Here is a 16,047-nt window from a genome sequence, read left to right as displayed (position 1 = left end):
GGTTTTTTTAGGCCTGCTATTGAATCTAATGCAGTGAAGTTGTAAAATTCTTCATTATCAGATTATGATAAAGAATGAGCACAAGGAACTGAATCTCAGGGTAATTTATTTACATTCAAGTACAAGTTGGATTTTGGCCTGAACGAGTCTAACAGATCTATTATACGATGTTAAGTGTATTCTGAATTTAGTTCAGTGATAATTCTTTAACAAAGCTTGACATAATCTTTTGTTTCAAGGATTTTATTACATCTTTAAAAATGTTATATACAGGATTATTGGACAGGTTTATTGAGAATAAAATGTTTCCAAATTATGTTTTGCTTACACTATAGGACATAAAAACAACATGGTGATACAGATTACAGAAGACCTTTCCAAGGTATAACATAGGGCAACTGCTGTGGAAAACAACTTCTGTATTTGAGTAAATTGACAGACATAAAATTTAGAATGTTGATCAAAATTTTCGTAAAGATTTGAACATTGATGGTTTATCATGACAAAGCACAGTGCCACTCGACCTTGAGCAATGAAAATATTTTTTTTTAAGTTTATGCTGCTCGAGGTACTGCGCCGTTTGTCTTATTTCTTTGTTAAGCATGGGATTTAGGGGGTAGAACAGGTCAGAGACAGTGAGTGGTTTATCTTGGTATGGCACAGAGGCGATAAGGTTTGGGACAGTGAGTGGCACCCAATTTGAAGTCCAGACTGGGCTCCTCTCCAGTGGGTGCAGAGAATGAGAACCTCTGAAGGAGGGAGGTGAAGAAGAGGAATAACTCCATCCTGGCCAGTGGTTCCCCAGGACATGCACGCTTACCTGGGAAGACATAATACGCCTAGTTCAGTATGATTCACAACCGGCGGGACCATCATTATAAATGCACGATTTTGTGGCCAAGCTTTGTTCAAACCCACAGAACTTTATTTTAAATTCTAGTCAAGATCCCAAGGTTTCCAAAGATACCAAATATGACTTTTTCCATTTGATGTAATGGTGCAGCCATAGAAAAATCTTGGGTTTTAATATTTCACTCAGAATGAGCGTGCTACAGCTTCAATGAAGCGTTGGAATGAGCAGATGCAGAATATGTGACATTGTCATACAGTATGAAAAAAACAAAACTAATTTTGAAGCTACTTAAGGAGAAATTTAGGGGAAACTCAGGGTGCAAGGGGTTTTAAGAGTAAGGATCCACCATAGAAGTGAAATGAGTAAATATTAGCACCTGGCTAAAACAGCATGTAATTGATTTTTAGCTGTAACTACTGACCGGCTGAAAAAGGAAGGAAGGCCTCTCTCTTCCGAAATTTTCCATCCTGGTCCAGGAAGTGTTGAGGGTTGAAAGAGTGTGGAGTCTCCCACACAGACTCATCATGTAGAACTGAGTGCAGCATGGGCAGGATCATGGTGCCCTGAGTTTAGAGCATTAATCAAGAAAGCAAATCAAATCAACCTTTTGCTGACATCACTGGTCTACAAGAGCGAGGAGCCCATGGACTGAACCAGGGGAGCGTGTCTGTATGGCTGTACTGAAAAGGCTGCAGACTGATGGATTATACCCACGAAGGGAGCATTTATTCAGATACTGTTGATTCAACACTGGAGGGGTTGAAGAGAGACTTACCCACTAATGGTGCCTAATCTATGTTGTGTTGGGTTGTCATTTGGTGCTGAATGAAATATGGGCAAAAAAGAGAACTAACTCTCCAGTGTCCTAGATGACAATCCTTGTCACATACAGCAATTCTTTCTCACATGTGCATCATGTACCTTTGGGATAGTGTACTTGCTCAGCGTGGTGTTCTTGTTTGCCATATGGGCCAAATTCAAGGGCAGGATGTTTCCCATTCTCTGGATCTCATGGATGACTGCGTCAGTATAGGGCATGTTTTCTCTGTCGGTCACAGAGGGTTGCCTGGATGAACCAACTACAGTATCGATCTCAGCCTGGACCCTCTCTGCACATAGAAAGAACAGGAAACAATGTCTGATTTGGTGTCCCTCGTACATGGCTGCTGAGAAAATTATGTCTATGACAGCCACACACCCTTGAAGAATGCAAGCAACCCAGAATCTGCCACCCACCCTACACCCACTCTCTCCCTCACACACACACACACACACAAGCATACCTTGTATGTGTGGGTAGTAGATCATGTATAGCAGTCCCCAGTGTAGAGTAGTGGTTGTGGTCTCAGTTCCAGCGGCGAACAGGTCCAGGGTGCAAAAAGACAAATTCTCCAGATCAAACCCAGAATCTGGATCCTCCTTCTACTGACAACACAACAAAGCAACTGCCAGAATCAGTGGCTTGTCAACATTCATAGCCATTTCATTAGAAAATGCACAGAGGACAAATAAACACAATTTTAAGCCCAATACAACTAAACAAAGTTTTCTTACACACATGCAAACAGACATGCTTACAAATGCACACACACACACACCTCTCCCATTTCTGAGAGGAAGCAGTCAATGTAGTCTCTTGGCGATGGGGGGTCATAGTCTTCTCTGTGTTCTTTGATCCTAATTTTTACAAAGGCAATCAGCTTCTCCAACAGAACGAATATCCTCTGGTGAGGTCCAGGGAGCCACTTCATCAGCCAGGGCAGCATGTTGTAAATCTACAGAGCAAACACACAGTTACCCAGACAGATAGTCTGCCACCTTAACAGCCTGGGAAAAGTTGCACTGAACCTGCTTCAGACATGGAAGGAGTGGGAAAGTGAATTGTCCCACTCCTCCCAGATGCTACAGCAGTCCAGAACTGGACACTCCAAGCAGTCAGAGGGACATTCATGTGTTTTGTGATGCCTCAGAGAAGCCTGCGGCTCAGTAGCCTACCTTAGACCCGAAGAGTGGTAAAGTTGAGGTAGCCTTCCTCACTGCAAGATCATGATGTGGCTCCTAAGAAACAGGACCATCCCTCGCTTGGACCTATGTGCGGCTCTAACAGGGGTACAGTTGGCCTCAGTTCCCACCACAGAGCTCACTCTGCCCATCCAAGTCATCCTGTGGACCAATTCAATTACAGTACCGGCTTAAAACAGATTCCTGACGATTTAAAGTCTTTGTAGGCACCGGGTGGCTGAAATACAGGATTTGACTGATGGTAAAACCTGGCGGTACGTGGACTCGGCCAACAACCCAGCAGACAACATAACTAAGGGAATGACACTGGCTGAGCTAGGGGCACAGAGTCGTTGGTACCAGGGACCTACCCTCCTTCACAAGGCGCCAGATCAGTGGCCAGAAATTCCACCAGCTAATTATCTAGGCAGTGAAGAGTTCAAAAAAGCAACAATCTGCAACTTCACAACCCTCAGTCCTAGTTCCAAGATACCTGATATGGTACCTGATATCAGATCATTCACTTCCCTAGTAGATCTCCTCTACGCCACCGCCCAGACCTACACTAGGCAGCTGACTCCACGCCCTCTGCCAGTGACTACCGGGAAGCTGAGAACCTTATCCTCCAGCAGGCAAAGCAAGACTGCTTCCCATCAGAGCTCACTCATCTCAGAACAAGGTAAACTACTACCCAGCAGTAGCCGGCTGCTGCTAGACAGCACAACTCAGCTGATCTGTGTGGGAGGACGGTTACGTCACAGCACCCATCTCGACCCTGAAACAATCCACCCAACTGTGCTCGACCATTGACACCTAATCATTAGAGACCTAGATGAAAAGCTCACTCACCTTGTTCACCACCTTGCACCCTGACCTACAAGCCCAACTAGCCAAGCAGCAAATCAGATTTAATTCCAATCCACCAAACACCCCCCATTTCAGTGAATGTTGGGAACGAGAGATTCGTTCTCTGAAACAGCACTCCAGGTGACCCTAGGTGCCCAGTCAGCGAAGAAGTGCTCAAGACTGTTCTGACGGAGATTGAGGGGATCCTCAACTCCAAGCCTCTTGGCTATGTTTCATCCAGCATTGCAGATCCTGACCCAGTCACCCCCAACTGCCTGCTGATGAGGCGGTCAGATGCATCATCACCACAAGTGGTGTATCCCGAATCGAAGATACTCAGCCAACGCACGTGGAGACAGCCAGTTACTGGCAGACCACTTCTGGAAACATTTTATCAAGTACTACCTCCTGGCCTGCAGACGCGCCAGAAGTGGACTTCAGAAACACCAGACCTATAAGTCGGTCACACTGCAATGACAGTGGATCCACAGTTACCTCGCACACTGTGGACTGTTGGGAAGATCGCCCAGATCATCATCTGTGACAAGCATTTTCCTCTTGCTTGGTTATAATGTTGCTGTTGTGGTGTTAAGTGTGATATTGATGTGCAGTTAGCGTGTAATATGCGACGCTTCGGCCGCGCGCACGCGCGGGGGGGGGGGGTCGTGTTAAGAGTCCCGCACCTTCAAACTGCTTGGCTTCCATACACGGGCAACAGTTCACCCGACAAAGTTCACACATAGTCACAGTTCCTCCTCACAAAAACACAGCGCTGAAAACATACTTAACATATATAAAACTTAAATTAATAGCACAGGCTTTTATTTGCTTCAAACACAGAACTCAGCTGGCCTATATTTGGGACAGGCCTTTAATTCCTTTCGCACAAGAGAGAGAGAGGGAGAGAGAGCGAGAGAGTGAGCGAGCGGTGGTCGAGCGAGAGAGCGAGCAAGCGGTGGTCGAGCGAGCTAGAAAGTGAATGAAGAGAGGGAGCGGTGGTAGCGAGAACGCCGGTGAATCAGAGAAATTAAACGTTATTTTCTGCATGTTTCACAGCGGTTACGTTCTAAAGCACAGAGAGCGAGAGAAAGAGAGAGAGAGCCCCGTATCAAAATACCGGTAGCCTACCGTAGAATGGATGAAAGCCGAAAAGAGATCAACGGAGAAATGTCTTGCTGCTGCTTCTCCTGAGTTTTGGTCAGGTTCAGGTCGTAGTTTTTTCTCTGTGCCGCCATGGCGATCAGCAAATGTGACTGACGTTTGAATGCAAGTAAAAAAAAAAAAAAAAAAAAACGAATATCCGAATCCCAAAATTGAAAACCGAATACCTACCCAACGAACGAATATCCGAATAGTCGAATATTCGGGTCCAGCCCTAGTTAATAGTGGTACATTTTGTAGTTATACGGGAAATGTGCATTATTTTACCATTCTATTACCTAAAACTAATATTTAACCCTCAATATCCCATTCATGTTATGTTATGCATATGGTATCAGCTATTACATACAGTTTACGTTAACGATGCTTGCTCCATTAATGTCCAAATGCATGTCTTCTGCATGTAGAGTAATATAAATATTATGGATATAGAAATACTATGGCCTGTAATTGTGTAATTATAATGAGGTTTAATGTACATTTCTTGTTAACTTGCTTACATTTCAGAAGATTAAGATCAAGAACATTTAAGATGCAAATTCATATTCAACTGCTTTCTCTTACCAGACACCCTGCAGCGGGCCAGTCACACAAGTATTTTAATTAAATTTTCTTTCCTGACAGTATTTTGTAATTCATTTTGGAGTATTTGTAATCTGTAACAAGATACATTTAGATATATTTTTGACCTTCTCTAATGGTGGCAATAAGAAAATTAATGAACTTTTAGATTTATTTTGAGATTTATTACAGATCCAGTGACTCATATATTTGAACTACAATTTCACCTGGTTTCATTCAAAACATTTGCAGTTTATGTCAATAAATACGTTGAATTGAACCTGGACTATGGGTGGAAGCGTACACACACACACACACACACATGCGCACACACACACACACACAACACAGACACATACATACACACAAACACACACACGAGGTCTTCAACATTCAGTGCTCATTGCCAGTTTCTGTGGTCAGGCTGGATATAGCCTGGTGTAGCCTTTAATGATCTTATTATACTTTATTGCATTAAATTTACTTTAAAAATCCTCATAATGCCTGTCCTTCAATGTAACTTAGAGCTTCACCTGTGCCCATGTCCCTCCTTCTAAGTACACCAACTCATTGACGTCCTGAAGGATAGACTGGTACTGCTTGTCACTGTACTCAAAGCGATCCCCAAACACCAAGCAGCAGATTACGTTGGATACAGCATTGTTTACCAGCAGCTGGGCATTGAAGGGCTCACCTGAAAAATTAAGAGATAATGCAGATAAGAGACCCAAACATTGTGAAACATAGGGCCAAGCCAATCGTCAAAACGTAAAATGTATGATGGGCAGAAAGCAAGGAAATTGGATATTGGATATTGATTATGGGTAATTAGTTGATAGAGTTATAGCAAATACATAATACAGTTAACTGCCCAAATGAAGCATACACACAGATGTGGTCCCTCAGATAATCAACAATTAACATGCCATTGCTTAGAGTCATGTGAAAAAATGCTGGGCAGACCCAGTTGTCCAATATTTTGACTATCACAACTCAAAGATTTCAGTGAATTTGAGAGAGGGGAGACTGTTAGAGAATGCTCAACTTGCTGATGTTTGACAAGGACCAGGTTCAAGTGATGTTGGCAAATTAGAGGGAAAGAGATCATCAACTAGACGCAACTGTGGAGAGAATTACATACTCCCATGCCACGATTGCCCTGAATTGGTGCAGGATGCAAGGAAACACAGATGAGCCACTTCATCAAGAACAGTCCCTTGAAAACTTTATAGAGAGGGATGCTATACTTGGGTTACAGTGCATAAACCCCTTATTACACATAAAAATTACACATTTGCAAGTGAAGTGGTACAAAATACACAAGCAGTGGTCTGGTGAGCAGTTGAAAAAGTCATATGGTCAGATGGGTCATCACACGCCAAATTAAGTCTACAACCCAAAGCGCTTCTTTACCAGGGTGAAAGATTCAGGTGCTGCTTTTTCCTGACACGGTTCAGGTCCATTGAACCCGCAGCAGGGTAAATGCCAAGAACTGTAGGGGGGGGCATTTTGCCTTTTTTTTGGATAGTTGACAGTAGATAGACAGGAAAGATTAGGAGATAGAGAAGGGGATGACAAGTGACAAAGGTCCCAGACCCGATTCAAACCCAGGATGGTTACATGGTACACGCCTTAGCACAGATTCTAAAGCATTACCTGAGGCAGTGTATTCCACCACATTATTAAAACCAAATCATCCATATTCATCACCAAATCATATAATTTCTTGAGGAGGAATGTTTTTTTATCTGTCCAATTTAGTTAGTTTTTAGTAGTTTTAAAATCTAGTGCACTGAAGTTGTTCTGGTAGCCCATGTTGGCCCAGCGCCATGTTAAGACTCTTTATGCTGGTGATTCCTTTACTCTGGCACCTACCTGTAGCTTGGTAGGTAATTTATCGTCATGGTGCTTGTTAATATGCTTTCTATGGGTGGCTTGGGGTCAGTCACATATCCAGGTAATACACACATATTGCCCTGTAGCTGGTTAAGATGAACTAATGAGTTGTTGCTTGTTAAAGACCCTATAGACAACTTTTTTGCTTTAACTTATCATTATGAAGTAAATGTTGATTGCACAGTGTAATGGCTATAGAATAATGACACCATCAGCGTTTAGATTGGTTCCCTATAAGCCTCGCTTTCACTATGCAAAAAAAAAAAAAAAGCAATTAAGATTTGTGTAGTACCTTGCTGATGGGCAAAGGCCTCATTCAGATAGTGGCACTCCTGCTGGATGGATGGTTCGAGGTTCTTCTTGCCCACACCAAAGTTCCTGAGTGTATGGAGAGCAAATCTCCGCTGCTGCTTCCACTGATAGCCATTTGATAGCAACAAACCTGTTGGGAACATAAAACAGCGTAGACTGAAAGCAACAGTGTTTAGGTTTTTCATCCCTTTTCATTGCACAAAAGAGGTGTTAATATAAAACAGTACTCTTGAGATGGTCTCAAAGGCAACTGTTTTCCAATATATTTTAAATTGTATTTAAAATCAATACTAGACACATAACTTATTTGTGGGTCCTATCTGATACTACTGTCCTGAGTAGACTTAGGTACAATCACTGGCAACTTTTTCAAACAAAATGCAACACACACTACCTTTATTCCCAACCATGTCATGAAACAGCGGGATGACAGGGCGGTCTGTGTAATCCTCCCCTTTTTCGACCAAGGCTTCTCTCACAAGCTTGTACCCGTTGATTATCACAATCCTTCCACCAAAGAGTCGAAGGCTGAAAATGTTTCCATATTTCTCTGCAAACTGAGAGAGAAACAGCAGATTGGTATTGTGGTCCAACATTGAGCGGCCTGTTCACATTCTAGAGCTTTGTAGAGCTCACTGGGAAAATGTGATCGATGAGGAATATGAAAGGAATAATGTTAGATAGTATGACGTCAAGGTTAACTAGTGATGCTGGAAATTCAGGTTATACTCCATGAATGTTGGGTGCCATGCATTTATTGCCAAATCCACCACTGGTTTAGTCTTTGGGATTTATGGTCAGGTCTTTGAGGTGACACTATTAAGACCACTTCTGAAGCAGCCAAAATAAACAGCCATGTGGCTCTGGTTGAAGAGAAAAAACACCAGGTAGGGCCCAATTTAAGGAAATCATAATGACACAAGTTTTCTTTTACCATATGATGGCAGCAGAATTGGGTAGTCACACAATATCCTCAATTCTTGGTATACTTGTTTCATGGGTACGCCTGTTGCTGTTCATACAATGCACTTTCTGGACCCCTGAGTGGGGGAGAATTGTCCTATAATCCCGGGATGGTTGGCAGATTTTACTAATGGGTTAGCTGTCCCTTTAGCTCGTTGCTGTTAAAATTAACTGTGAGGTTGGAAATAGGTTGTAAGCCTGAATGTAGGTGCAATGAGGTCATGTCAAATCAGTGGTGGCAGTAGACATAGATAGGGGTGGTTCAAATATGGTAGATTTTAACACAAATGACACATTTTCGTGGGTGAGATTAAAAAAAAAAAAAAAAAAGGAGTTAATACAGGCATGTCTATTTAGGTTATTCATTTCTAGGCACAGCTGACAAGGCAGATAATAAACTAAAGAACAGAACCCAAAGATACAGCCTAAAACAACGCAAAATCAAGTAATATTTCTATGGGCTTGTATTACTACAGGGACTTAGCGTAGGCTATCTATGGCAGCTACTCTACAGTGAGTTTATAGTGGGCATGTGGTAGCCTGTCGCACTGAGCAACATATCTTACTACACGGACAGCGGATGTCACTGACCATTGGCATACCGGTACACGGCCCTGCTGAAACTATCTTTTATAACGCATGCCCACTCGTACCTTGGTTAACTCCAGGTGTATTTCGCTGGGTTTGATGCGATGAAGGTCACCAATCAGAGGAAGAGACCATGGACCAGGAGGAAAGTTTATCGGGGCTCTGTTCTTAAAAACATCAGCAAACAACAAGAAAACACACACAAATATCAAAACACTCCTCCCGTCCATCCATTCCAGGGCTATTACGTCATATAATATTTCCATTGGTATTTTTCAGCAGCAGGACACGTAAAATGTTTGTTAAGCGATTCTAGTACGAGCGCTGCTCGACTCAACTGGTGAATTTGTTAAGAAGGCGGAAATGGGGTTGGTGTGTGTGTGTGTGTGGGTGTGTCCTATCCTCGCAGATCCTGCAGGTGTGTGTGTGTGTGTGTGTGTGTGTGTGTGTGCGTGCGTGCGTGCGTGTGTGTGTGCTGTATGTATGTATATATGTAGTCACCCGACTACCTAATGAAATATATATTGCCTGAGCTTTTAATACTGGCACTGATGTGACAACTAAATTGATGTATTTTGAGGTTGTAAAAAGTTTGCTTACATTTGTAACGTTTGTAAACACTGAAGTAATATACTAGCTCAGTATTTTCCATCTACAAGTCAAAATCTTCAAAAATTAAATATGCCTAAAATGTATGTACATGGTTAAAGATTTGCTAACTGGAAGAGTTCAAGTTCCAGCCTTGTTTTCCACTTTCCCGTACAGACCTGACATTGCCTGATATCAGACAGAAATGTCAACTCGCTACACTCCATTACTCAACTCGGTGGAGTGGGCGGATTCAAAGGTCTGGACCAGGGCAAGACCTGAGAGGCCACCAGTGTTACATAACACTTGTTTTTTGAAGCCTGCTATTCAGGCTCCTTCACTCCTCTCACAAAGCTTTTGAACAACAACACCACCAAGTGGGGTAGCACGTCTGCATGACCACCACAACATTCAGACTGTGCCAGAGGGCTTTTGCAAGATTATCATCATGATTTTACAGAGATTGTTTGAGTGTATGGACCTTACAGGTTGGCTGGTGTTCATCTTTGTGGCGTTACTGGTGACTGATGTGGTCAGAAACTGGGTACCAAACAACTTTCCACCTGGACCCTGGGCTGTGCCTTTTCTAGGGAATGTCTTCACTGGAGTAGACTTCAAAACCATGGACAAGGTCAGATGAACAATAACACAATTAATTCGTTCACACAACAAATTGCAGTTAAAAGGACTGGTTTCTCACTACATGCTAATTGGATATCAATCAGTATTCATGTATTTTACTCAATTCAACATTAAATTTCAAGTGTTACAATTTACAAAAATAGCCTTTATTTCTATGCCATCTATTATGCTGATATCTGAAGATTAAAAAACACTCAGGTCATCACAATTGTTAAACATTTCCTGTTTTGTAATACAATCTTATTGATATCATGGCTCCCCATCCAGCTCACTGAGGAGTATGGCCCAGTGTTCAGCTTGAGGAGAGGCGGTAATAGGATGGTGTTTATTTCGGGATTCAAGATGGTCAAAGAGGCCCTCGTCAAGCAGCTGGATAGCTTTGCTGACCGACCCATCGTCCCTCTCTTTGATGTTGTCTTCAAAGGCCTTGGTGAGTGAGTGAGTGAGATCACAACTATCTTTCTTGAACCATGCTCCTTTCTCCAGGGTAAAGCTGTTAAAACAAGATTTTCTTTTTTTGCTGTGTTCAAGCATAAGAGACTATCTGGTCATAGATGATATACATCATGAGGCATCACTTTTTCTTTTTTCCTGATCGAGACAGGTAATTGCAGGTTGTAGAAAATCTATAATAGCTGTAATGAATAAATAGGCACAACACATATTTATATTCAGACTATATGCAACAATCCCATCTTTGCAGAGACCCCATTTTCTTTGTTAATAATAGTTTGAATAATGTACTCACAGGCATAGCTTTAAGCAATGGTTACCTATGGAAGATGCAGAGGAAGTTTGCCCACACCCACTTGCACTACTTTGGAGAAGGCAAGAAGTCGCTGGAGAAACATAGTGAACTGGAAAGCACCTTCCTTTGTGATGCCTTCAAAGAGGAGCAAGGCAAGTAGATTATATGGACTAGTCTGCTAGTTCTGTGAATAAATGCAGAACACCAGCAACACCAATCCTGGCGGGGTTCAGTGGCTCATATAAAAATACTGCACAGACTTGTTATAACCATGGGGTGATTTGCAGGGGATGAATCGGGTTAGCATCACCCTTGTTAGTACAAATTGTTGAATACATCCCTCTTGTTATCTGGAGATTTTAAGGAAAATCTGTGGGAAAACAGTGATTTGATCTCTCCCCACACCACTGGCCTTGTTAAATTTCACCATTCACCATGCACGTGCATGCACAAGGGTGTCAACAGTGTACTGCCATCATATCTAAACATTTTCTATCATCAGTTCATAGAATTTAACTATATTAACAGGACGACCATTCAACCCCCACTACACCATCAACAGCGCTGTGGGTAATGTCATCTGCTCTGTGGTCTTCGGACATCGCTTTGACTACAGCGATGAAAACTTTCAAAACCTTCTGCGGTTGGACAATGAGGCTGTTCTGCTCGCTGGAACAGCTAGAGCTCAGGTGGGTAATTCAACATCCATTAACGTAGCTCAGCCGTTATTTTACGATCACAAAACGCACTGCACCATTGGCCTGTCACTGATCTGAGAGTCGTCCCTTAACCAGCTCTACGATGCCTTTCCGGGCCTGCTGAAGTACCTGCCAGGACCTCACCAGACCATCCACTCCAACTACAAGAAGATCACAGATTTCCTGCAGGAGCAAATAAAGAAGCACCAGGAGGAGTGGAACCCAGAGGATCCCCGTGATTATGTAGACACATACCTGGCAGAGATGGAGAAGGTAATATACAGTATTTCTAGCTTTTATATAAAGCTCCCTGGAACTCAGCTCAATTCAATTCAATGCAATGCAAATTTTATTGCCCTGTAAGGGAAATTTGGTTTGCATATAGTAAAAACACATAAACACATGCAATAAAAATGCACAATATAAAAGGAAATTGAAACACAACAAAATGCCGCAACATACAGTATACTATATGGACCTACATCAGTTGATAAAACCAGGCAAGGAGTCAATAGCTTGATAGAAAGCAATAATAAAAGCCCACTCGTCAGTGCAAAATACAAACTTCTTGTACATGTAACAATATATAAAACAAAGCTCTACATCACTTCATGTGCAAAATAAGAAAACTAATTGAAGTGAGGTTCTTTTAGTGTTGAGTTTAGACACTAAAGTGGCACCCAGAGGGTATCCACTTAAATTGTACTCTACAGGGCGATTAGGGCAGTCGAAAATAGCTTTGGCCTTCCTCACCACATGCCTTTCGAAAGATTTCAATCAGTTCTGCCTGGCTCAGAAACCCTGCCGGATATTTTCATCAGGTTCCCCGTCTGACCTTTGGCTAATGCTTCAGCTGCCCAATCAGGCTATAATACCAAAGGTTAAAACAGGCTCCATAAACCTCAGATAAACAAGGTTGTTATTTTATTATTCTAAGAGCAAAGAGCTCATTTCTTTTTTTTGTCCTTATTTTGCAGAACATTTAACTCATGGAAGAATTCATCACGCCATGGCATAGTCATCAACAACATGGCCATGTCCACTTTCCCCCTCCTTCAAGAGGCTAAAAATTACAGAATTATCCGCCAACTTGACAAAATGTCTATCTACATATTGGTTGTTGCCACCATTAGTGTATACAATGTACAAGAGTAGGGAAAGAACAAAACCCTGGGGGAAGTTACAGTAATAAAATTAAATCTGTTAGAAAGAAAGTCCACTATCCAGCTCACAATGCTACTATCGGAATGGCAAATTCCATCCATGATTAATGCATAAAGTAGCCGATAATAGCACAGCACAATGCATAATAACATAAAATAACTATTTTCTGCTGTCTCATTACCAGAGGAAGGGGGATCCTCAGGCTGGCTTCAACACAGAGACTCTGATGATATGCACTCTCGACCTGATTGAGGCTGGGACAGAGTCCGCTGCTACCACTTTACGCTGGGCCCTGGTGTTCATGATGAACTACCCAGAGATACAGGGTGAGTGAAATCCTCCTCATTAACCGTATTAAGTAATTGAACATTCCCATATAGGTTATGGGTGTTTTGGCATACTCATTTTGTGGCATTTCAACTGTATAACGCCCGATGAGCTGCAGTTTATGAAATCACATCACTGTTCTGACTTGGTTTCATCACACAGAGAAGGTCCAGGCAGAGATAGACAGAGTGATTGGACAGTCCCGTCAGCCCACTATGGCTGACAGACCCAGAATGCCCTACACTGACGCTGTCATCCATGAGACTCAAAGAATGGGAAATATTGTCCCTCTGGGATTCCCCAAAATGGCCAGTAAAGACACTATGCTGGGGCCATACTTCATACCCAAGGTAAAGGACTTTTAGCAAGACTCACTGCTGGCTAAATTATTAATATACAACTGGTATCACAAGCATCTGATCTCATGTCTTTTTTTCCAGGGTACAGCTATTATGACAAACCTTTCATCTGTGCTGTTTGATAAGAATGAGTGGGAGACTCCAGATACTTTTAACCCTGAACACTTCTTGAATTCAGAGGGCCAGTTCCGCAGAAGAGAAGCCTTCTTACCATTTTCAGCAGGTCCGTCCCATTCTAGTTCATTTTTAACAGTTCTCATACTATTCAATTTACAAGAATGATTTGGGTTCACATTTAGAAATTAGAATTTCTTGTTCCCTAAGACACAGTAAGATTAATAATCATATAGTTACTGATAGCAACACATATTTAGGTTAAGAAAGTGCTAAACTTTAGCTACTGTTGACTCTTTCTCCACAGGTAAGCGTGTGTGTATAGGGGAGCACCTGGCCAGAATGGAGCTGTTCCTTTTCTTTGCCACTCTACTCCAACGTTTCACCATCTCCCCTGTTCCTGGAGAAATGCCCAGCATGGAGGGTGTGATGGGCTTTACCTATTCACCTGAGGAGTTCAAGATGCTAACCCTGCCTCGGTGACCTTCTTGCCCTATCCAGCTCTTCTCGTGGTACAGATGTGTATCTTGACATGAAATGTCTGCCACACATTTTTGAAGTTTTTGAAAAAACATGAAAAATCTTCATCATGAATCCGTAGGTTAGAATGACACGAAATGTGGCAAGTACATTAAATTGATATGCCTTTTCTTTGTTTGCAAAGCACTAAGGAATTGGTCCAAAAAAATGCACAAAAAGTTAAACCTGTAAGACTGTAAAATCACGACATCCTGAAATCATCCAATTCAATTCTGAATCTAATACCCACAATGCCTTGCGGGATAGTCAGTGAACTCAATGCTTTCTTTGTCACATTGTGATAACCTGTTCATTGCTGCTACCATCTGTATTTTTGTTTGTAGGGTTAGTTGTTTGTTTGTTTGTTTAGTTGTATGTTTGCTAGGCAAGGAAGCAAATTATCATTAAGCATGAAAACTTCTCTGAAATAGAACTATGCTACAGAAGTCCAACAAACACTATGTAAAACTTAATTTTACTAATGTTGTAAAATGAAACCACTACCTCATCAAGAAATCAGGGAAGTGTAAATTAATTTTCTACTAGCTTGAGCTGCAGAGAAATGTGAATTAGAAAAGCAATCTTCCAATGCAACTGCACTGAAAACTAGCCATATCAGGTATGTCAGGCATGTTCAGTTCAACAAGGACCTAATGAAAATACTATAGCCTTTTAATGACACCAGCACGTGTAAATGCTTAACCTTTTGACAAGTATAAAAACTAGTAAAAAATGTTGAATTTGCCAGTCATTATATTGATTGTGTAAACATAGATTAGCCTCCATTAAATTAATGACATCTGCAATGAAACTAAAGTGCTCTAATAAAGCATATCTTCTGTTTTTATGCAATAATTCCAGATGCTTTTTGTGGATAAAACTGCTAAATGTCTTTGCATTTACATGATACTATGATACTTTGCACCAAAATATGTAGGCACTCCTGTAAATTTGCAACCTTTAATGATGCTTAATGATGGGTAACTAGATAGCTCTGCAGGCTAAGAAGACTACCTCCAATGTTGTGTGTTTGAAGCCATGTCTTGATGTTTGTTACGTTACCCCACCTCTCTTTGTCCCCCATCTCTTTTGTCACTCTCCATTTAATAGTTTATAATAAAAAAAAACAACAACTTGAAAATAATCTTGAAAAAATATTCCTCATAACACATGAATGACTTTCACCATTTGAACAAAAATAGATTTGTGACAGACTACATACTATTACCCTGAGAGTTTTTTTCTGTTTTCTTAGAGATAGTTCATTTTTTGTTTGTCTTGGAAACCAAAATGTTTCCATACAACTAGAGCTGCAACGATTAATCGATTAATCAATTAGTTGTCAACTATTAAATTAATCGGCAACTATTTTGATAATCAATTAATCTGTTTGAGTAATTTTTTAAGAAAAATACATCAAAATTCTGATTCCAGCTTCTTAAATGTGAATATTTTCTGGTTTCTTTACTCCTCTATGACAGTAAACTGAATATCTTTGGGTTGTGGACAAAACAAGACATTTGAGGACGTCATCTTGGGCTTTGGGAAACACTGATCAACATTTTTCACCATTTTCTGACATTTTATAGACCAAACAACTAATCGATTAATCGAGAAAATAATCGACAGATTAATCGACAATGAAAATAATCGTTAGTTGCAGCCCTACATACAACTCCATACGATGGACCAGTTAAGCTCCTTTCA

At 41.4% G+C, this 16,047-nt stretch overlaps 2 protein-coding genes across 2 annotated transcripts; one reads left to right on the top strand and one right to left on the bottom strand.

Moving 5' to 3' along the window:
* Positions 1–203: 203 nt before the first annotated feature.
* LOC139660011 (cytochrome P450 2J4-like) lies at positions 204–9,522 on the bottom strand. Its single transcript, XM_071538048.1, has 9 exons — positions 9,247–9,522; positions 8,025–8,187; positions 7,611–7,760; positions 5,956–6,116; positions 2,452–2,628; positions 2,137–2,275; positions 1,775–1,962; positions 1,275–1,416; positions 204–820 (listed from the first exon to the last, which is right to left on the bottom strand). The coding sequence occupies exons 1-9, from the start codon at positions 9,445–9,447 to the stop codon at positions 645–647; spliced, it is 1,497 nt and encodes a 498-aa protein (XP_071394149.1). The 5' UTR covers positions 9,448–9,522; the 3' UTR covers positions 204–644.
* A 601-nt stretch (positions 9,523–10,123) lies between these two features.
* On the top strand, positions 10,124–15,434 carry LOC139660012 (cytochrome P450 2J2-like). Its single transcript, XM_071538049.1, has 9 exons — positions 10,124–10,400; positions 10,679–10,841; positions 11,162–11,311; positions 11,688–11,848; positions 11,954–12,130; positions 13,206–13,347; positions 13,511–13,698; positions 13,789–13,930; positions 14,129–15,434. The coding sequence occupies exons 1-9, from the start codon at positions 10,218–10,220 to the stop codon at positions 14,302–14,304; spliced, it is 1,482 nt and encodes a 493-aa protein (XP_071394150.1). The 5' UTR covers positions 10,124–10,217; the 3' UTR covers positions 14,305–15,434.
* Positions 15,435–16,047: the final 613 nt, after the last annotated feature.

The sequence above is a fragment of the Centroberyx affinis genome, unplaced genomic scaffold, assembly GCF_046629955.1.
Source record: "Centroberyx affinis isolate AG114_WGS23_722 - 3 ecotype Tasmania unplaced genomic scaffold, CSIRO-AGI_Caff_v1 ptg003191l_1, whole genome shotgun sequence".
Classification (NCBI taxonomy): domain Eukaryota; kingdom Metazoa; phylum Chordata; class Actinopteri; order Beryciformes; family Berycidae; genus Centroberyx; species Centroberyx affinis.
Note: the sequence above shows the minus strand (reverse complement) of the source record. Positions and strands in the feature narration are given on the sequence as shown.

Coding starts and splice junctions, on each gene's coding strand:
- LOC139660011 (XM_071538048.1), bottom strand. CDS start 9,447: ATGGAAATATTATATGACGTAATAGCCCTGGAATGGATGGACGGGAGG. Junction 6,117..7,610: donor GGCCTTTGCCCATCAGCAAG/GTACTACACAAA, acceptor TTAATTTTTCAG/GTGAGCCCTTCAATGCCCAG. Junction 1,417..1,774: donor GCAAGTACACTATCCCAAAG/GTACATGATGCA, acceptor CTCTAAACTCAG/GGCACCATGATCCTGCCCAT.
- LOC139660012 (XM_071538049.1), top strand. CDS start 10,218: ATGATTTTACAGAGATTGTTTGAGTGTATGGACCTTACAGGTTGGCTG. Junction 10,842..11,161: donor TGTTGTCTTCAAAGGCCTTG/GTGAGTGAGTGA, acceptor ATGTACTCACAG/GCATAGCTTTAAGCAATGGT. Junction 12,131..13,205: donor ACCTGGCAGAGATGGAGAAG/GTAATATACAGT, acceptor TCTCATTACCAG/AGGAAGGGGGATCCTCAGGC.